This window comes from Bos mutus, chromosome 19 (genome assembly GCF_027580195.1).
Source record: "Bos mutus isolate GX-2022 chromosome 19, NWIPB_WYAK_1.1, whole genome shotgun sequence".
NCBI classification, from domain to species: domain Eukaryota; kingdom Metazoa; phylum Chordata; class Mammalia; order Artiodactyla; family Bovidae; genus Bos; species Bos mutus.
In genome coordinates this window covers 44984064-45006758 of record NC_091635.1, presented here as the reverse complement: position 1 = coordinate 45006758, position 22695 = coordinate 44984064, and the positions used below count along the sequence as shown (strand labels likewise).

The window sequence follows — 22695 nt, the reverse complement described above, 5'->3', positions numbered from 1 at the left end:
TGTCTCCTTGACGGCCTGAAGCGGTTTTTTCCTCCATTTCTACCTGGGCAACTGAGGAGAGTGTCCGTGTCTTATTTATCTCTGTATTCCCAGGATCTTGCAGAGTATTTGACACATGATAGTAGTTCATTAGATGTTGAAAGAACAAAAGAACACTTTGTCTTTCATTTTGAAAGCCCCTAATCATCTCAGGCCCTTTAATCCTTCAATCCTAAGTCAAGGAACTGTGGTACCGTGAAAATTATTCCCAGTCGCCTGGGAGTCGAGTCCACCAATCTGAGACAGAAAAGCAAAGGGATGGTCAAGAAACATTAGCCCAATTTGAAAAACTTATGAATGGCAAAATTGGTACTTGGTTCCAAAGCTTATCGGAGAAGGCAATGGCACCCCACTCCAGTACTCTTGCCTGGAGAATCCAGGGACGGTGGAACCTGGTGGGCTGACATCTCTGGGGTCGCACAGAGTCGGACACGACTGAAGCGACTTAGTAGTAGCAGTAGCAGCAGCAGTCCAAAGCTTATATGTGCTCTACCAGAGTGCAGAGCGGCAAGTCTAAGCAATTTTCAACACCTTATTTATTTCTGACTGTGCTGGGTCTTTGTGGCTGTGCATGGGCTTTCTCTAGTTGCGGTGAGCAGGGGCTACTCTTCGTTGTGGTACGAGGGCATCTCTTGTTGCAGGGCGCAGTCTCTAGGGTACATGGGTTCAGTAGTCAAGTACACAGGCTTAGCTGCCCCCAGTCATGTGGGATCTTCCCAGACCAGGGATCAAACCCATATCCCCTGCATTGGCAGGTGAATTCTTAACCACTGGACTTAACCAGGGAAGTCCAGCAATTTTTTTTTAGTATACAAAGTCCTACTTCTGCCTCTGTCACCAACTACAGTCCCTTCTGCCTAAGCCCCCAGAACTGTGCCCCTCAAGTTGCCCTCCAAGCCTGCCCCAACTATCAGGCATTGCCTCTTATTACAGAAATGCTGTCACCATCAGCAGTACATTCTTCCAGCACAAGAAGGGCAAATAGGATTCAACTCATTTGCCACCTCCAACAGTGGCAGCCAGAATTATTCGGCTTAAAAAAAAAAAAAAAAAACTGTGAGACTCAGAGGGAAAGAGTGCTGTGATCCATTAGTTATGTCTGCTATGGACCTAGGAAGGAGCATGGTATCATGCATGCTGTATATCTTCCAGCCAGGTCTTAATTCCACACGTTGGGAAAGCAATCTCACTGAACTGCCTCAAACCCTCTGCACTTGTGAATCTGCGATGCCTTTGAACATTCATAATGCAAGCTTTGCTATGGAAATTACATGCTGCTCAACCTCCTGGAGAAGGCAATGGCACCCCACTCCAGTACTCTTGCCTGGAAAATCCCATGGATGGAGGAGCCTGGTGGGCTGCAGTCCATGGGGTCACTACAAGTCGGACACGACTAAGCGACTTCACTTTCACTTTTCACTTTCATGCATTGGAAAAGGAAATGGCAACCCACTCCAGTGTTCTTGTCTGGAGAATCCCAGGGACGGGGGAGCCTGGTGGGCTGCCGTCTATGGGGTCGCACAGAGTCGGACACGACTGAAGCAACTTAGGCAGCAGCAGCAGCAGCAGCAACCTCCATGACCAGTGAGGGGAAAAAACTAGAAGAGAGTGACATTCTCTGAGCAGTTCCTGGAGAAGGTGAAATATGTTTTTAATGAGAAAATATGAAATCAGAAAGAATGTGGTATGAGGATTTTTGTGCCATGTGGGTTGTTACCTATTTGACCTTTTCTTGATCAGCTTTTAGAATCAGCCTGCCTTGGGACTGTTTTCAGCCCTAGCATTAATTGGAACATCTGCTTTTCTTCCGTAAACATCATAAACCATCATTTGGTTTTCACCCATGCATCGTTTCTGTGCAACCCTGTAGAATAATGTGAAATTAACTAGGAACACAATAGAACACATTTCTGATCCCTACCTTTTTCCTCCCCCCATCCCACACCTGCTTCAGAAGATGAGTAGTGAGGCAGCTGCAAGGAACAACCCGTGTCTTATCTCAGGGTGGATCACACAGGTAGAAAACGCAATGGGATAGGAAGCCCACACAAGCCCCCGGGATAGAGGCTGGAAAAGTGGGGGAAAGGTGAAATTCAGCTGAGCAGAAATACCCAGCTGGGGTGATACAAACTTCCTATAGAGGAATACCCTAGCAATGTTCCATCTGGGCATGGCCACAGGGAAACCAAGTGGGCATATATTCCTGTAAGTCCAGTAGGCAGCAGTCAGAAGTGGGCACAGGGCTGTAGTCACAGGATCAGGCAAGCAGTTGTAAAAAGAACTTGTAATATGGACCAGGAACCCAAAAATCACATCATGTAAGAGCTGAGATTTCAGAACTCAGGAGCAGAACCCATACATTATCTTAACTAATGTTACTGAGTGAGTACTCTGTCGGGTACTTCGTGTCCATTCTCTTGTAAGTAATCAGAACATAGACTAAGGTGTGCCTCGCCCCGAGGCTCTGCACCCCGAAAGAACCAAAGGTGCAGAACTCGGGGCTACTTCCAGTGCATCTGGGCAGCTGCACCTTGAACACACCCTGCCTTCAGAAGGTTCTGCGTGGGAACTGGCATGGGCTGGGGCAGCAGGGATCATGTCAGCCGGGTTAAGAAGGAGGGAATGGAGGCAGGAGATGGACACGGTGATGGGCTGTGGACAGTTTGTGCTCACTCTTTCTCCTTCACTTTTTCTGCACTTCTGCCCTCCCTCAAGGCAGGGAAGCCCTCCTGGGTCCTGCTCCCCATATCTGATGACAGCCAAGTGGATGGTCTTCACAGTCAGCCGTGGCTCCCTAGGAATGTGCTCTTTCTATTAACCCCTTGCCTTGGCCCCATATCCCCAGGGTTGGGCTTGGTGACCTGCTGGCAGTGGACAGATCAGAAAGCCAGGCTTGGGGGATTGGTGGGGTCCTGGGAGACTGACACTGGTTTCCTTGTAGAGAACAAGATGCCAGCTCCTCCGAGTCACTGCTTGTGTGTCCTGGTGATTATCAACTGGCTAACAGCTAAGCTCCACTCTTCATTGTGCACGGTGTCTGGCACATAGTAGGTGTTCAGCTGGGATAATCTGACTCCAAGGTCTGTCCTTCCTGCCTGTCTCTTAGTAGAGCCCATTGTTGTCTGTCTAAGGGGTGGGAACAGAAGGGAGCTGGAGTGAAGGGCTGGTAGGTAGGGCTCAGCAGACATCACTGGCCTCCCTGACATCAGCATGCCCCTGTTAAGACCAGGAGCCAGCCTAAGCGATCTGTCTCAGCCTGCTAAATACTGCTGGGGTCAGCAGCCCTGCCTCTAGAGAGAATTCTGTATCAGCCCCCCCAATCCTCCCATCCCTACCCACCAGACGGCTTCTTTCTATGCACTCCACACAGAATCACTCTGCAGGACCACCTTCCCTACTAGGTGGTCCCTAAAGAATCTGCAGTCTAAGCTGCAGATTCTTCTCTGCATCCCCAACACCTGGGGCAGTGCTAGAACACAAGAGATATTCTGTAGAGTTCACTAGGCAACTGAATGGATGAGCCACAAATGTGGTCCCAGATGGAACAACATCTCAGATTCCATTTCTACAGGCAAATAACAATGCTTTCACCTCCCCTGCCCCTACAGGGCTTAGCCATGATACTGACCACAGGCAAGAAAGTTCTCTGCCTGGGCTGAAAACTTTTTTTTTCTGCATAGAGTAATTTCAGATTCATAATGACCTTTTTGATCTTTACAAGAATTCTATTGGAAGTTACTCTTACCAGCATTTCCAGGATGAGGGATCAAAATTCAAAAAGATGAAATGACTTCCCTAAATCAGGGCAGAGCCAGCATTGGAAGCTGAGGCTGTCTGGTTCCCAGTTCCATGCTTGAGTCTTTTCTTGCATCCAGACACCTGCCCATTAAGTGCCTACTGTGTGCCAGGCATGGGGCCAGGCACTGAGATGCCAGGGGTGAAAAGGACACAGCCCTTACTTCTCACAGGAGACAGACAGTGGAGGACCCAGCAGAAAGAGCAACCAGCCTGTCCTGAAGTCTCCCTGGAAACCTTCATCACCCAGACTCCCCTCCCCGCACCAGCCAAGCTGGTCCACCTTGAAAGGCTTCTAGCTGCCCTCAGCCCATTTCATAACCCCAAGTCAGGCCTAATTTGGGACGTTCACATGAGGGCTCAGGAGGGATTCATCTGTGAAGGTCTGGAATTTCAAATGACCCTCCTGGCGCCTTCAAGTGGCCCCTCTGCCTCTGTGAGCCGTTCCCCAGGGGAACATTTGCTCACAAAACGTGTGACTTGGAGAGTGCTCAGAGTCACCCTTGCTCCCCTCTGTGCTGTTTTCCCAGCTGACAGATTGGCAGTCACCTGATGCTCTTTTCTTCTGCATGGGGCTTACACATCTCTTCCAGTGCGGTCTAAAACTCTCTGGACAGTTGCCCAGCAGAAAAGCCCCAGGCTGTGTTTCAGGCTTGGAGGAAGGAGACAGGAGCGCTTCTTAGTGAAGCCAACACAGCATATGTCACATCTCTGCATAGAGGGGCACGGACTCAGTGGAGGGGAGGGGTGTTGCAGTACCATATTATATGCTCAAATGATGCTATGGGTTCCTTTAGCGACCCATGAATATAAAGGGAAAAATCAGGTGAATCTCTCTCTAGCTGGAGGATCTTGGATAAGGACTTAGCCTCGCCAAGCCTTGATTTCTCATCTACAAATTGGGAAGAATACCATCTACATCGGTGGGCTCTGTGAGCCCTGAAAGACAGAAGGTCTACAGGGGACTTCCCTGGTGTCCAGTGATTAAAGAGCCCCTGCTCCCAAAGCAGGGGCCCTGGTCAGGGAACTAGATCCCACGTGCTGCAAGACCTCACACGCCACAAGGAAGATTGAAGATCCTGCATGCTACAACTAGGACCCAGTGCAGCCAAAGTATTTAATTAATTGGTTAAATTATTATTCAGAAAGATAGAAGGAGTATAAAGCAATCAGCACAGTGCCTGCCTCGTGGTAATGCCCAGTGACTGGACGTTCTTCTCTCCCTTCTGAAAAGGAACCCAAAGATGAATGATATTAATGACGTCCTAAAAGAGACTGTGGCCTCTTGGTTGGGATGCAGGGACAAGTGGTGGCCAAGGGGCTGCATTCCCCTCATCTCCTTGGTTCCCAAGGACTCCACAGCCACATGGAGGTGCTTTCCTGGGTACTTGTTGAAGTCACCTTTTAAATCTCCCTATGGGGTAAAAGCACAGTCACGCATCTGTCCTTGGAACATAATAGGCAGTCAAAAATTCCTGTTGCAAAAAAAAAAAAAATTCCTGTTGCAGGAAGAGATGAGTGAATAAGCATTTTTCCTAATAAGATGCAGGCCTCGCCTTCCAGGAGCTGACCATCTATAGCCCCCTCCTCATGCATGCATCCCTCTGCCATATTTAATTCTCAAACGTGTTGATTGATGACAACTTCAGAAAACAAATGGAAACCACCCCCCACTGAAACTCTCATACAGTGCTAATGGGAATATAAAACTATACAACCATTTTGGAAACAACTTGGCCACTTCTTAAATAGTTACAGATACACTTACGATGATATGATTCAGCCATTCAATTCCTATGCACTTACTTAAGAGAAATGAAAACTTATCCGTACAAAGACTGATCTATACCTGCTATAGTAGTAGCTTTATTTGTAATAGCCAACCTAATGTCTATCAATAGTTGAATGAATAAATCCTGGTATAGCTGTGCAGTGGAATACTACACAGCAATGAAAAGGGTTGAATTACTGATAACCTTCCACCCCTCCTTCCAGGAAAATAAAACAAAAAGCAGCTTCATTTTGTTTACTGAAAGCCTGGTAACCTATTTAACAGACTGTTTTCCTCCCTCTGTGCAAAATGTGTTAAAGCAGGGTCCTCAACCTCTGGAATCTAATGCATGATGTTCTGAGGTGGAGCTAATGTAATAATAATAGAAATAAAGTGTACAATAAATGTAAGGCACTTGAATCATCCAGAAACCATGCACTCCCCTGGTTCCTGGAAAAGTTATCTTCCACAAAACTGGTCCCCAGTGCCAAAAATGTTGAGGACTGCTGTGTTAGGAGATTTTGATAGAGAAAGCCAGAGCAAACAAAACAGTGGGCTTTAACATGTCCATTATTTTGAAAACAGCCAAACGAGAAATTTCAGCAAATCACTGGAAGGAAAGTTCATTCAACTCAGCGGAGGGGAAAGGCTGAGTTTTAGAGGAGGTTTGGAGCAATAGGATTTCACTTCGTTCAAGCATAATAAGCAAGAAGAGACAAGGAAGCCACTGCCTCAGAAAAGCCCTAAAGGTCAGGATTAATGAAGGCTTGGAAGGTTTGAAGCTTACAGGCCCAGTCGTGTGCTGGTAAGTGGATATTTCTACAGTCCTTAAGGGAGCTTATACATAATTTATTTTCTTAAGTAGGTCCATGTGTAGAAATGTTGTTTGCACTACTAATTGGGCCAGAAAACTGTGTCTTCAGGGATATCTTCTGTCCCTAACCTTTTCCATTGTGCATTTCCTGGACTCTGAGGCAGGCTGCCCCAACAGGTCACGCTGGGCCTGGATGCTGGTACCCAGGCCAGCAGGCATTGCTAATCTTTTTTATTCCTGGATGCAGGGCCCCAGGAAGGGGAGCTTAGCCATCATCTCCAACCCCCATCATGCACAAACAGAAGGTTTTAGAGGAAGAGCACAGACCCAAACCCAGGTCAGGTCTCAACTCTGGCCCCGAACTAGCTGTGTGACCCGGGGCAGGACACTCTACCTCTCTGAGCCTTAGACTCTCCACGGACAAGATGAGACATTTGGGCAAGAAGATTTTTTTATATTTATTTGTTTATTTGGCTGTGATGGGTCTTAGTTGTGGCACATGGGATCCTCACTGCATCATGAGGAACCTTTGGTTGTGGCGAGCAGACTCTCTAATTGTGGCCTGAGGGCTTCATTAGTTGCCGGGCTCAGGTTTAGTTGCCCCACAGCATGTGGGATCTTAGTTCCCCAATCAGGGATCAAACCCGTGTTCCCCGCATTGAGAGGAGGATTCTTAACCCCTGGACCACCAGGGAAGTCCCCAAGAAGATCTGTGGTGCCTGCACTTTCCTGAGATTCTCCTGACTCTGAGATATAACCTCCGCCGCCCACCCCCCCACCATTACCAAGCTCAAGACCCCTAGTGTTAGCAAGGCACCAATTTTATCAGTCTGCCGGGAACAGAGTAGCTGTAGCTATGAGGAAGCAGCGGCAAAGAACACAGGCAATGGAGTGAGGCAAAGATGACTTACACCCTGGATTCTCTACTTACCAGCTCTGTGACCTGGCTCAGCCTCTCTGGGCCTCAGTTTCCTTATCTGTAAGATGGGAGTGATAAGACCAAACTCATAAGGCTGCTGCAAAAAATTAATGACAGCAGATAGAATGTGAATGGTGCTCCAGAGAGGTCAGCCAAGCCAGTCGTGACCTCAGGGCTGTTCTAAGAGCTACTGGAAGGCACAAGACCCTCTCCCCATCCCCACATCCAGATTTCTTGGCTTTAGATTGTGCCAAATATGAACAATTTATGCCAAAACACTGAATAACTTAGAAGAAGTGGACTGGTTTCTAAAAACACACAGCCCACCAAAACTGAATCAAGAAGAAATAAATAATTTGAACAGACCAATCACTAGAAGTGAAATAGAATCTGTAATTAAAAAAAAAAAAAAAAAAAACACCTCCCTGCAAACAAAAGTCCAGGGCCAGACAGCTTCACTGGGGAATTCTGCCAAACATACAAATAAGAACTTATACTGATCCCATTTCAAAATCTTTGTTTAATATTTATCTTTATTTATTTATTTGGCTGTGCCAGGTCTTAGGTGTGGTGCTCGGGATCTTCCATCTTCATTGCAGCATGCAGGATCTCTAGCTGCAGCATGCAGGATCTCTAGCTGCAGCATGCAGGATCTTTTCGCTGTAGCATGCCAACTCTTAGTTGTGTCTAGTTCCCTGACCAGGGATTGAATCTGGGCTCCCTGCATTGAGAGCTCAGAGTCTCAGCCACTGGACCATCAGGGAAGTCCCTCAAACTCTTCCAGAAGACTGAATAGGAGGGATCACCCCCAAAGTCATTCAATGAAGCCACCATCACCCTGATACCAAAATGAGACAAAGACACTACCAAGAGAAGAAGAGTACAGGCTAAAATGTGCAAACTTCAGACTATGGTGGCTGTCCACTGCACCAGTGACTGGTTGCAATTCTGTCCAAAAGTAGATTTCAAAGTAGATTGTGTGCATCAAAGCATTGCCCTCTCTTACAGAACTCTGTGGCCCCAGTAATCTCATCGGCTGCCCTGGGCTTTTAACAACAGGCTTAACATTCTTAAGGAATAAGTAGTCAGTGGCACACGGTGGTTTCCATCCCCTGTAACTACTTCAAAATGAGCTTGATGGGACTTGCCTGGGGTCCAGTTGTTAAAAATCCACCTTCCAATGCAGCAGACACAGGTTTGATCTCTGGTCAAGGAACTAAGATCCACATGCCTGGGGACAACTAAGCCCAACATGCCACAACTAGAGAGCCTGACAGCTACAATGAAGACCCAATGCAGCAAAGAGAGAGAGAGAGAGATGAGCTTAGTATTACTGAAACACAGAGAAGACAGGACCCCTCAACACCTCCCATTCTTCAGTTCATCACTGACCTCCCCCCATAACTCAAATAACTTCTCTCACTTCTGCTGAAAAGGACCTAATATGGATTCATACCTCTTAAAGATGTCTATTATGTAATCTTCCAAACAAATCCACTTGCATGCCCTCATTTAGATGTTACAACCACGTGGCAAGGTTATCTTGCTCAATTTGCAAACACGAAAACTGACATTGGAAAAAGATGTCATGTTCAAGGCCACAGACTTGACAAATAATGAGCAAGGTGCTCTGATGCCTTTCTGTCTGACTCAAAATCTCAGGGTTCCTCCCTTGGAACTTCCTTGGTGGTAGAGTCAAACCCATGAGTCCCAGCTCTACTACCTACCTCTTCACTAAGCCTCAGTCTTCCCAACTGTAAAATAGGCATGTGATAATAAGATGCCTTCCCATCAAGGTAGTCGGGACCATAATTAGGAAAAAGATAGTTCCTCTGAAAATGCCAAGCAGGGGCCAGCACAGAGTAGAGGCTCAGGAATTTTTAGTCTCCTTCCCTCCAACTTCTTGGGGCCATTGAGAAAGTTGAAGCTGTACACGTGTCATCTCTCAACTGCAACACGCAGTGAGCAATGAAAATGATGGTCTTGGGGTCCATCTTTATCTCGGGCTTCCCCCCAGCCCCCACCCCTGTCACTCCTGCAGATCCAGGTTTGATATGTGCACCATTAATTCTTACAAAAGGATTCAACTAAGAGCTATTCTTGATTCTTAGCAACCTTGCAAATTCAGCCCTGCCATCCCAGATGAGGCTGTCAGCGCTTACCAGGAGAGCAGAGAAGTGCCTCGGAGAATGGCAGGTCTGAAGAAGCAGCGAGCTCTGGCCTGACAGTCTAGACTTAAATAAATTGTCTTTTGTGGCTGGGGGCGATAAGGCCTACGTTTGAAGCGCCGGTTACTCTTACACGTCATTATGCACAGCAACGGGGAAGGAGAGCGGCATCTTGTCCTGAGTTTCTAGCAAAACTGCGCTGTGGGTAAATAGCTCTCAGCCTTTGATGTTGAGCAAAGAGGAAAATGATCCTCTCCGAGAAGCTAGAACTGATACAGGAGTGGCGGGCTGAGGCGGTGCAGGCAGGGAGGCCAGCGGAGAAGTGCGGTCTGTGTGCACCTGCCTGGCTCTGAGCCCCTTCTTCTGCCCCCATGAAGGTAAACTGTCTCTCCTCTAATACCCTCAAGGAAAAGCAAGCAAAAACACTTAGGAACAATTAAGCGGGAAGCTAAGAAGACCAGAGCAGAGAAAGGGAGGGGAGGGGAGTGAAACAAGATATCAGGTGTGAGTTCCTGCCATAACTAGCAAGGAGGGCCAACACTTAAGGGCGCCTCCCAGAGGTGGGCGAGGGAATGGGAGTAGCAACCCCTTGAAGCCCATTCATTCATTCATTCATCCAGCAAGACAGACCCAGCCCCTACTCTCTCCAACAAACAGTCCTATAAATCACCATCTAGTTATATACTTTGATATGCATGAAAAAGCAGCAGTCCCCAACCATTTTGGCACAAGGGACCGGTTTCATGGAAGACAATTTTTCCACGGACTGGGGTCGACACGGGGTGGGGTTGGGGGTGTGGGGGGTTGTATAGGGATGTTTTCAAGATGATTCAAACGTATTACATTTATTATGCCCCACTGATCTGATCTGACAGGCGGCGGACCTCGGGTGGTAAAGCAAGGGCGGGAGGGAGTGCATGCTAATTCGCTTCAGTTGCGTCTGACTCTTTGGGACCCCATGGACTGTAGCCCGACAGGCTCTGTCAATGGGATTCTCCAGACAAGAACACTGGAGTGGGTTGCCATGCCCCCTCCAGGCGATCTTCCCAACCCAGGGATCGAGTGCACCTCTTACATCACCTGCATTGGCAGGCGGGTTCTTTACCACTAGTGCCACCTGGGAAGCCCAAGGGGTGGGGAGTGGCTGTAAATACAGATGAAACTTCCATCTCACCACTCACCTCCTATCGTGCAGCCGGGTTCCTAACAGGTCATGGACCAGTACCGGTCCATGGCCAGGGTGCTGGGGACCCTAGCTACAAAGGGAAATACTGGGAGTGCAGGGCTTGTGCCTCTTTACAATCTCCATAAGCCTTGCCTGTAGTAGGAGCTCATGCATATGATTATTGATTGGCTGATGGAAAAAGCAAGGCAGAGAGGAGGAGTATAGGGCTCAGAAACACCCCAGTGACAACGACAACATGCCCCAAAAGATGTTTTGAATCTCAGCTTTTCTACTTAATAGCTGTGTGACCTTGGGCAAGTTGCTTAACCTCTCTGGGCTGTGGTTTTGTCCTCTGCGCAGTGGAAACAACAATACCCACCTGTGGTTACTGTTGCGTGTGATAGCTGCCCTGATGAAGGAGCAAAGGGGGAATGTGAGGAGGGATGTTATACAACTTGGTCCATGAGCTTGGGACGGCTTCCTGGAGGAGGCGATGCATCGATCCAGTCTTGGAGAATGGGCAGAGGTTGCCCAGGCAGAAAAAGGAACAAGAGCTGTTACAGGTAGTGGAAGCAGCAACTAGAAAGCCGCAAGTAGGCGAACCAGCAGGGCACATCCAGAGGTGTGAGAGTTGTTTAATGTAGCTCCACTCACTCATTTATTCATTCACTTGTCCACTTGACATATATTTCTGGAATACCCCCAGGTGCCAGGCCCTGTGCTAGCCACCAGGGTTAGATTCCTCAGTGCACATGCAGAGGTAACCACCAAACCCATGAGCTTATCTTCCAGTGAATTCCCATGGACTCAGATGGGAAGAGGAGGATGAAGCAGACAGAGAGAGCATCATAGAAGGCTGGGTGTGGAAGGGTGGCCCTGGAGCTTACTCTCAGGGGGATGGGCAGCCCTGATGGATTTTAACCACAGGATTAATATAATCAGGTTTGCATTTCTGAAGGAGTGCACCACGATTCACTTAAAGGATGGGCTGGAGAAGGTTGTCTGGAATCCAGCAGTCTAGCTAAGAAACTGCAGCAGCCCAAGCAAGAAATGACAGAGGTCATTAAGTTAAAGCCGTGCGGAAGAGAGAAGGCAGAAAGTCAAGTTGGATACAGAGACAGTGTTGACGGGCCCTGCTGGTTGATTGGATGTGGGGTGAGAAAGAGGAAGAGGGGACACCTGCTCTGAGGGTCTGGTTTGAGCCCCTGGGCAGGGGACAGTGCTATTCCCCGGGATACGGTGCACAGGAGAGCCATCCAGTGGGGTGCGGAGGCTGAGGAAGCCTTGATCCCACTGGGACGTGCTTGCAGTCGGGTGTCTCTGGGTCCCCCTGAAATCATGCGTATCAGGCAGCTGGATCAGTGTGTCTGGAGCCCAAGAGAAAGCTCAGGGCTGGAGGCACAGATTACAGGATAGAAAGCATACAGACTGCTTGACACTTGAAAGTGGACATGGCTGCCCCCCGGGGGTGGGGGTGGAAAGGGAAGGATTAACAGAGGGAGAGAGACCAGATTGCATGGCAACAAACCCCAAAGGGTGTCCAGATGTGTTCTTTGATGCCAGAATCCAGCCCATTAACCGGAGGTGAGGAATCACTGGTCCCCAAGAGGGTTGACTATGATGGGCTGTGGGGATGCTGGCCTGCTGTTGGATTTCTGGGGTTCCCAGTCTGCCTGGAGCCCAGTCCAAAGTCACCCACGTGCTTCTTTCTCTTCTCTCCCTCAGGTGTTTACAAAATATGGGAAGTGTTACATGTTTAACTCAGGCGAGGATGGCAAGCCTCTGCTCACCACGGTCAAGGGGGGGACAGGCAACGGGCTGGAGATCATGCTGGACATTCAGCAGGATGAGTACCTGCCCATCTGGGGCGAGACAGGTGAGCCGGGCCAGGGGGTGAGGGCGGAGGGGAGCGGCCTCTGGGAGACCTTTGCCTGGAGCGGGTTATCTTGGCCCACCCGGTGAAGGGCTGCTCTCCATCAAGGGGTGGGTGATATGCCGGTGAGTGGGAAGAACGTCCCAGCACAAACTGTGATGCCCTGAGTTTTCCTTGGATTTCACCAGGTGGGAGGGGGCTGGTGATGGGGATACTGGAACGGGAAGGCGGGTAGGATGAGAGGAGGCCAGAGGAAGGCTTGAATTAACAAGTCCGGTTGGAGCGGTGGGTGGCGCAATTTCAGAAGAGGAAGTGATGGACCAGCCCCTTCCGCTTCCACCGTCTTGCATATCCCAACCCGGCTACAGGGCCCAGTGGAAAGGAAGGCAGATTTCTCCCGCTGAGGGAAGGTGGAGGGGCTGCTGGAAAATGGAAGGGCACAGACTCTGCCTGCGTGAGCCCATGGGGGACCCGGGTGTACAGGTCCCAAAGCTTATTTCGTGCATCCAATTATTCGTTTATTTATTCAGCAAACTATTCATAAGCCACATATGCTATCTTGGGCTTTACACCAAAATAAGGATATTGAATTGAAAAAAGACCAAGCCCTTGATCACAGCCTAGAAGAGGAGACTCACAGTCCACTGGGACCCAAGGGTCCCCAGTGCTGAGGTGGGATGACAGCCTTCACCTGGGAGGAGGGGGGGTTTCAGGGAAAGCATTGCAGGGCATGGGGTCCCTGGAGTCTTGAGATTATCTCATGAGATCCTCATGAGAGGGGTGCAGGAAGGACAGGGAAGGCCTTGTGATGATGGAGCGGTGGTTGGAATGATACGGTGGGGAGGCCTAGGGAGGCCGGCAGCCTCTAGATCTCACCAAGTGAAGTGAAGAGGTGCCCAAGCATGGGATCCTGGATGCCAAGGAGACCCAAAGAGAGACTAACAAAGAGGGAATGGAAGAGGAAGTCTGGAGATGCGCCTGAGAGGGCCCCCAGGTAGTGGGAAGGGAGAGTAGAGTGCAGCAGGAAGGAGGCCTCGGCCCTCAGGTTGGAGCTGAGGAGGGGGTGAAGGCCAAACACCCCAGCCCTCATTTCTTGCAGCCCAGCCTCCATCCTGTGATTCCCATAGCTGTTCCCTCAGCCCGTCCTGAGGCCTGGCCCTCCCCAGTTCCAAGCCCTCCAGGCTTCTGAAGGCAGCAAGGGCCTCCACCCTGGAGAAGACTGACCACAAGCCCAGAGCTGTATCCCGTCCACTGCACCCACTCTCCAGGCTCCTCGCCTCTGAGCACCCCTCGGGGCATGTTGTGGTCACTCCTCTTGCTCCTGAAGAGTGAAATGGCCTCACAAGCATCACCCACTCACATGGATCCAGTATCGTCTCTGGGAGCTCACCTCAGGCTGCAGCCCTCTGCCAAGCAGATGCTTAGTTGAATCCATCCACTTCCCTAAATTCAGGGTCCCCACTGTCTTCTTGCCTGGAGAGTCCCCATGGACAGAGGAGCCTGGCTGGCTACAGTCCATGGGGTCTGAAAGAGTTGGGCACAACTGAGCGACTAAGCACTGCCCTCCACCAACAGATAAAGAAATGTGTTAGTGCCACGCTCTGGAAAAGGGCCCACAGAGCCTGGGTTTCCAGAACATCCTTCAGGCCAGCCTGTGTTTTGCGACCTGGGGCCCAAAGACAACCCTGGGTCCTGGAAGCTGGGACCAGGTCCCCAAGACTTGGTTCTCTACCTTGGAGACACCAGAACATATTTGCTAGTTGAACCTCTTGTGGAAAAAGAGAGAAATAAAAAATAAAATGAATCCTGGAGGGACATCCCTGCTGAGCCAGTGGTTAAGAATCCGCCTGCCAATGCAAGGGACACAGGTTCAATCTCTGGTTCAGGAAGATCCCACATGCTGAGGGGCAACGAAGCCTGCACACCTAGAACCCACGCTCTGCAACAAGAGAAGCCACCACAGTGAGAAGCCTGCACACCACAACTAGACAGTAACCCCTGCTCGCCGCAACTAGAGAGAGCCCACGCATGGCAACAGAGACCCAGCACAGCCAGAAATTAAATTAAAAAGGAAAGAATCCCGGAGACCGCATACCCACAGCCTGACCAAAAGTTAGTTATATCCTTCCAGTGTAATGTTGGATTTCTCACCTGTTACCTTGAGTCAGGAGCCAAAGCACATGTATAGACACACACACACACATGCACCCACACACACATGTACAGACACACACAGAGACACACACACACACACTCGCAAGGCAGGCAGCCCCATTCCCAGACATCCTCACCCAGCACAGCTCCCTGCAGGGTCACCTTGGGTCTCCACACTGGCCACTGATGGTCTGGGCTCCAACCACAGGGCCTTTCCCGGGGAATCTGCATTTTGCTCCCTGAAGCTGTGGATGGTTTGAGCAGGAAAGAACCTGAGACCATCTATTCCAGACACACACACACACACACACACGCACACCCTGCCCCTGCATGCCTGTTCTCCAGAGGCCTGGTGGGAAGCAGTGATGGACAGATAGTCACATGGTGAATCTGTGACCCAGCCAGGACTGTACTGCCCCAGGCTTCTTGACCAGCCGTCAGCCCTCATGGACCATGAGCTATATCCATTCAGGACAAATCCATAATCGTGGTTAAGGACCTACTGTGAGCCTAACACCCAGGCAGGACACGGTTGGACTGCAGAAGACACAGGACAAAGCCCCTGCCTTTCAAGCTACCATCAGGAACCAGAGCTGCACACAGAATCCAGAAGTTCCAGGCTCCCTCCTGCCAGCAGAGTGAGCGTGAGTTGTCCCTAGTGAGACACCAGCACTTGTCACTCAAACCGCGTCCTCTGAGGTTGGAATTGGGCGTGAAGGAGAAGGGGTTGAAAGCAGGACAGAAGCCAGAAGAAATCAGTTAGAGAAGAAACTGGTCATTGCTACAATGCTAACTGTGCTGTCCTATATGGCAGCCACACTGAGCCTTTGATATGTGATCAATGAGGAACCGAGTTTTTATTATCATTGGATGTATATTCATTTAAATCGCCACAGGGGGCGAGTGCCCGCCGTATTGGAGAGCACAGCCTCCGTAGCTCTGCTTGACCTCTTGAATTTTTGCCTTTGCAGCCATCCCCGCATTCCTCTGGGCCATAACCACCCTCCCTCCCGGCCTTCCCCTCATGTTGAGCAATAGGAAGGGCTCCTTATCTCCATCTGCCAGGGATGGAGGCTGAGGTTAGGCAACTTCACCCAGGCTACCCAGCCACGCCTCCTGAATCCCCACACCCAGACTTCCTCCACAGTACCTTTCTTCAGGCTGAGAAGTGGGTGGAATTGACGTCCACACACCTGCTGAAGGACAAGAGGGGGCTCTGGTGAGTGAGGGATGTTTGTCTTTAAGGCCACTTGAGGAGGTGTGGCCACACTCTGCTTTTTGGTCATTGCTCCCAAAGACTGAGGGGATGGCCAAGCCTCATTCCACCTTGGTCTTTGGGAGGGAGCCGCCTTCCTGACCTGCCAAGCCAGGTGGCCCCACGGATGCCACCTTGCCTCCTTGACCTTTCCAATTCTCCTCAATCCCCAGGAAAAGGAACCTGAGTCCTTAGAGAAGAGAGATGGGTGATGATGGAGGAGAAAGGAATGGAAAGCTGGCTGTTGAGAGAGTGCCACAGACAGCTTGATGACAGAGGCAGAGAAGTAGAACAGGGAAGTAACTTTATAGAGTCAGACCCATGATCGAACACTCAGCCCTGCCTTTACCAGCAGATCAGATGAGCACTCTCTGCAAACTCTAAACAGTCAAGGTTGATAATGACAACCAGTAGATAGGAGGAGGATGGTCAGACCATCCCAGAGGCAGAGACTGTTCCAAATATCCTACGCTGACGCAAGGGTCCTGGAGCACTTTATCCTCTGGGTAGCTCATTCTCAAAGCAGAGCCTCTGGGACATTCTTGCTTCACTTCTCAGAAATTTCAGGAAGCACTGAGGGAGCCATGCTTCTGGGTGTAACTCTGACCTACAGGGAGGACCTTTGGTGCCAAAGAGTGAATAAGGAAAAGACATCCACTTTGGGTGGACCCAGCCCTATGGACTCATGCTTAGCAAGTAGAAAGTGACTACAAAATCGATCAAAAATGTCCTTTCCCCCAGGCTGACAATGCCTCCTTGGTCAAATATCCTTGTGGAAGGCACCCTGGAAATACGCCACTTTAGAGAAGGCAGGCTCAGTCACAGATGGACCTGGACAGCATGCCCCCAAATCCTGAGTTTTGGATGTTACATGTTACAGGAATAAAAATGATCTGGAGAACCCTGGTTAGGCAGAGTTAAACACGTTAATTCAGGGCGGGGATTCTCCATACATCACATTATGAATCTCCAAGATAGGAATGTTGCATAAAGCATTTATTTCCCTAATGTTTTTGACCGTGGAAAACCTTCTTTTTCATGGAGGACCTCACAAAATAGAAAAAGGACTGAAAAGCTGTCCTAGGCTACAGAAGTGCAGATTTCACGACCAGCATTTTGCTAAAGGAAATTAAATTGAAGGCAGGTGGGAGGTTGTTAAAAATGAAACTCTGTGTAGATGCCTCTGAGTAACTTCAAAGATAAAAGAAATAAGCAGTGGGTTATCTAGGCTGCACATGAGAAAACCCAGATTCAGACAAGCTTGGGCATTAAAGAATTGTATTACCCCTGGAATCCAAGGCAAGCTTCAGCAACCCAGCTGCGGGAAGGCAAAGGGGCGGCACAAGAAGCACCTGGAAACAAGAGCACCCGCCTCCTCGGGCTTTCACCCCTTCTGTTACCTCTCCTCTCTCTGATTTGCTTTTTTCTCTCTCCCTAGAGACAGGGTTTCTCCGCACATGTATCTTTTCACACATAGCTCCCAATAGATTTATAATTTTTCACATCCTACCGTCAGGGAAAGGCCACTCTGAGTCTCCCATTGTTCTATTAAAAAGAGAAAAACAAGGAAGGGACTCATTGGCCCAGCCCAGTCAGGTGCTCTCCCCTGGGCCAATCAGTGACACTGGGCGTGTCTATGGAAGGACAAGGGAGCCCTGAGGGAGCTGGGTTCCACACGCCAGTCCTGGGAATGGCCCTTCTCAGGGAGGTAGGGGTGAGCATGGAGATGGGTTACATCTGAGCAAACTGGAATCAGTGTGCTGGGAGCTCGCTAAAGACTTGCATTGTAGACAGACAGGCTCAAAATTATCGCCTTCATTCAAGCTGATGTAGAATACACTTTTTAATATATTAATGCACTTTAATTTTTTATTTTTATATTTCCTTTTTTAAAACTTTTTATATTGTATTGATTATAGTTGATTAACAATGCCGTGATAGTTTCACGTGTCCAGCAAAGTGATTCTGTTATATGTACATATATATCTATTCTTTTTAAAATTATTTTCCCATTTAGGTTGCTACATAATATTGAGCAGATATTGTGTAGATAGCATATTGAGCAGATAGCATAGACCCTGTGCTATGCAGTAGGTCCCTTTTGAGAATACACTTTTTAAAGGATTTTTTTAATGTCGACCATTTTAAAAATCTTTATTGAATTTATTTCAGTGTTGCTTCTGTTTTATGTTTTGGTTTTTTGGCCACAAGGCATGTGGGATCTTAGCTCCCCAGACCAGGGATCAAACCTGCACCCCCTGCATTGGAAGGTGAAGTCTTAACTGTTAATACTAGACTGCCAGGGAAGTTTTGAAAATATACTTTTTAATCAAGTAAACTCTGCCTTGATGTCCCCAAATCCTAGTGTTGGGGGAAAATGAATTTGATGTTATATTTTTAAGCATAGAAATTATTTTGAGAGTCCTCGCTCTAATAGAGTCGATACCTTGCCCCATATCATCTCCCCAGGCTCATTTCCTCCTACTCAGCCCCCTGTTCACGTGGCTGTAGCCACTCTGACTTCCCTGTGACTCCCTATACACCCCAGGAAAGCTTCCCTTTGAGCACCTGCATCCTCCATTCCCTCTGCCTAGAATTGCCTGCTCGGACCATGTGGCTCATGCCCTCACCTCCGTCAAGTCTTGCTTAGCTCTCACCTCCCCTCACTGCCCTATTTAAAACTGCACTCCACCCCACTCCTCACCCCTCCTTATCTGTTTTGCTTGTCCTCTGTTCCACATCATGTCATCTTCAAGTATGCCATATGAGTTACTTATTTACTAATATTTGGGGTTGTGAATCTGTCTCTATTGAAACACAGGCTACAAAAGGTTAGGGATCTTGGACTGTCTGCCTCACTGACATATACCAGGGCAATAGATATCTGTTGATACATTTGTTGAGAGAGAGAAAATATCGCTGTACTGTGCACGGTGATGGGACCAGGGTGGCTGGTTGGTTCAGTCACTACATCGTGTCCAACTCTTGCAACCCCATGGACTGTAGCCCACCAGGCTCCTCCATCCATGGGATTCTCCAGGCAAGAATACCACAGTAGGTTGCCATTTCCTTCTCCAGGGGATCTTTGATCCCGACTCGGGGATCAAACTTGAGTCTCTTTCATTGCCATCAGTTTTTGTTGTTTTTTTTTCACCATTGAGCCACCAATGCCATGAACATTCTGTCCCATGAATCCCCAAAGTGACCCTCCAAACAAGGTATAATCCCCATTGCAAAATAAAGAAGCTGAAGCCCAGAGAGGTTGAGGAAGCTCCCCAAGAACACACACCTTGCTAAGTAGTTGAACCCAGCTGAAAACCCACTTATGGACCCACAAGCAAGTCTCCTTCCACTGCATTCCTTTAAAACTCAAAAAAGTGATTGTAAAGGCACAGCCATAAAAATATCTCAGAAAAAAATATTCCAGTGACATCTTTGGAGACAGAATGGCATATAATGATAGGTCTGTTGCTGTTCTCCCTTTCTATTTTTTTCCTCTTTTTTTTCCCATAGCAGAATCCTTGTATTGAACAAAAGGTTTAGCACAGCCCCAATATATAAAGCAGATAAAGGAAGAGCTGCTCTGGTTCAACTGGAGATAGTTTAATTTCTCCATGCTCCACTGTGGCCAACCTTGAGACTCTCTGAGGAACCCTAGGGCTCCAAGGAACCCAATTTGAAAACCACTGAGTAAGTGGGACTTCTCTGGTCTGGGGTTAAGATGGTGCTTTCAATCCCTGGTTGAGGAACTAAGATCCCATGTGCCACGAGGCATGGCGAAATAAAAATAAAAGTAAATCTTTCTTAAAATTAAAAAAAAAAAAGGCTGAATGGGCAGCTGATGCTATTGGGAATGAAAAGCACCCATTGGTCCTATGGCTTGTGTACATCCTGGGATCAGTTCTACTTCTATCCCTCTTCTCCTGGAATGGTAAAAGGAGCCCATGATGTGCCCACTGAACCTCAGGGAAGATTATGGTCTAAACTTCTGACTGGACACAGTGGAATGAACATAACTTTGTATGGAGGCTCCCTCCCAAATCTCTCCTAAATGGCAATTGAGAATTTTTTTTTTCAAGTATAAACCCACAAGGCCAAAGAAGATGGGAAAGAAGAGAACAGTAGTTGTCAGCAAGTTTATGGAAAGTGGAGAGCAGATGTTAATTGACTGGTCAGAGCAGACAAGGCTGAAGGATCGGGGTCTGCACAGGGAAACTGATTAAAGCCAAACAGTTCTGTCCATAGACAACCCCCTTCCTTGAGAAAGGATGAGGATTGGAGGCATCAGATGTTGCAGACAATGAGGATGAGAGGTGCAGCTAAAACTAGGAGGATTAGTTAGAAGTCTGTGAAAGAAGTTATGCAACCAAATATCTCTTTACACCCGAGCAAAAAATCAGATTGAAAAATAGATAGGCTCAGGACTTCCCTGGTGGTCTAGCAGTTCAGAGTCTGCCTTGCAATGCATGAGACACGGGTTCGATCCCTGGTCAGGGAACCCCCTCCCGCATGCCAGGGAGCAACTAGGTCCTTGTGTCTCAACTAGAGAGTCCGTGCAGCACAATAAAAGATACTGCACGTGGCAGCAAAGAGCCCCAGGCCACAACTAAGACCCACTGCAGCCAAATAAATAAATGAACAAGTAAATTCATTTTAAAAAAGAAATAGATGGGCTCTGGACTGGGGAAAACCAGACTTTTGGACTCTGTGGGAAAAGGCAAGGGTGGGATGATTTGAGAGAATAGCATTGAAACATGTTTATTACCATATGTGAAATAGATTGCCAGTCCAGGTTCAATGCATGAGACAGGGTGCTCAGGGCTGGTGCACTGGGACGACCCTGAGGGATGGGATGGGGAAGGAGGTGGGAGCGGGGTTCAGGATCGGGGACACATGTACACCCATGGCTGATTCATGTCAATGTATGGCAGAAACCACTACAATAGTGTAAAGTAATGAGCCTCCAATTAATTTTTTTTTAAAAAGAAAAAAATGAACTAATTTTAAGAAAGGGGAAAAACAAAACCGAGGGCAGGGGTGAGGTGCTGTGTAGAAACCAGGGAGATACAATGAGCTTCTGCCTCCTGAGTAGTGAGGTCCTCAGTCAGACTAATCTACCCCTCCCACCCCTAACCAGAAGCCTGGAGACACTGACCAGCTCAAGAGAAAATACCCACAGAGAATGACAGGCAGAAGTCCCCATACAGTTAGATCATCCTAGGGTGAAATCCCCTGGTAATCCTCCCACATACAAAGAAGACTGTCCAGACACTAACTCTTAATGATGAATGGAGAGTCAAAAAGTCAAGCCCTTGAGAGAAGCCACTTAACAGAAAGGGGCTTCCCAGGTGGCACAATTGAAAAGAATCTGCTTGCCAATGCAAGAGATTTGAGTTTGATCCCTGGATTAGGAAGATCCCTTAGAGAAGGAAATGGCAACCCACTCCAATAGTCTTGCCTGGGAAATCCCACGGACAGAGGAGCCTGGCGGACTACAGTCTACGGGGTTGCAGAATTGGACACAACTGAGCGACTGAGCCTGCACACACACTAACAGGAAAGGAATCAAAACCAAATAAACAGAAAAGAAACTTTGAGGAAATAGAGATAATGGTTAATGGCATGAGTTCTAGAGCCTTGGTTCAAATCTCAGCTATTCAGCTTACCAGCTGCGTGACCTCAGACAAGTTACTTAGCCTCTCTGAGCCTCAGTTCCATTATCTCTAAAACGAGAATAATATTATTATCTATTCTTTAAGGTTGTTAGGAAGGTAGATATGGGTTCATATTTTTGTGAAACACTTAGCAAAGTGCCTGAATAATATCAGGCACTATGTACGTGTCTGATAAATAAAAAATAAATGCAGAAAGCAGAAGGAAACTTCAAAACATTTTAATTAAAATTCTCAAGAGGTAAGAGATGATACTGCATTTGTAAACACCAGCTATTAAAATTGGATGCTATTAAAAAGTAACATCCAAAGAAAAAAATTTTTTTAAACCTACTGAAAATTAAAAATATGATTGCAAACATTTTTTAAACCCACAGAAGGATTGGAATTGAGGAAATTGCCTGAAAAGTAAAACAAAAAAGACGAACAGATGGAAAATGGGAGAGAAAAAAATGCAAAAATGAGAAAGCAAACCGAGAAAGCTCAACATCCTACAACTAAGATTTCTAGAATTACAAAAGTGAGAGTGGAGAAGAAGATGTTGCCAAAGAAATAAAATAAGAAAAATTCCCAACTGACCCACATGATTTTCCATAATGAAAGAATTCATTAAGTCCTATCTGCAATAAGTGGCAAGAGAACCAGACCAAGATGCATCCTTGCAAAATTCAGGCTCACAAAGAGAACATTTCAAAAGGTTCTGGAGAGGAAAAAACCAGTCAAATACCTAGAATCTAAAATTAGAATCAACTTCTCAATGCATGCAGTAGAAGCCAGAAGACGCAGAATGCCTTCAAATTTGGGGCAGGGCCCAGGGAGCAGGAGTCTTTCTTGTCTAAGAGAGAACTCTATATCCAGCAACCTATAAATTAAGTAAGGATAGAATTTGGTTTCAAATATATTTGATATATCAAGAGTAGAACATTTAATTTCTGCTCCCTTAAGGGCTTCACTGCACATGGTGATTGCAGCCATGAAATTAAAAGACGCTTACTCCTTGGAAGGAAAGTTATGACCAACCTAGATAGCATATTGAAAAGCAGAGACAGTACTTTGCCAACAAAGGTCTG

General features: G+C 47.8%; 1 protein-coding gene across 2 annotated transcripts in view; it reads left to right on the top strand.

Moving 5' to 3' along the window:
- The window catches only part of ASIC2 (acid sensing ion channel subunit 2), a 1207926-nt gene that overhangs the window by 1095983 nt on the left and 89248 nt on the right, over positions 1 to 22695 (top strand). For both annotated transcript variants that reach the window (XM_070390448.1, XM_070390447.1), the window contains exon 2: positions 12397 to 12547. In XM_070390448.1, coding sequence (XP_070246549.1) covers positions 12397 to 12547 — 151 coding nt within the window. The remainder of the gene's footprint in view (positions 1 to 12396; positions 12548 to 22695) is intronic.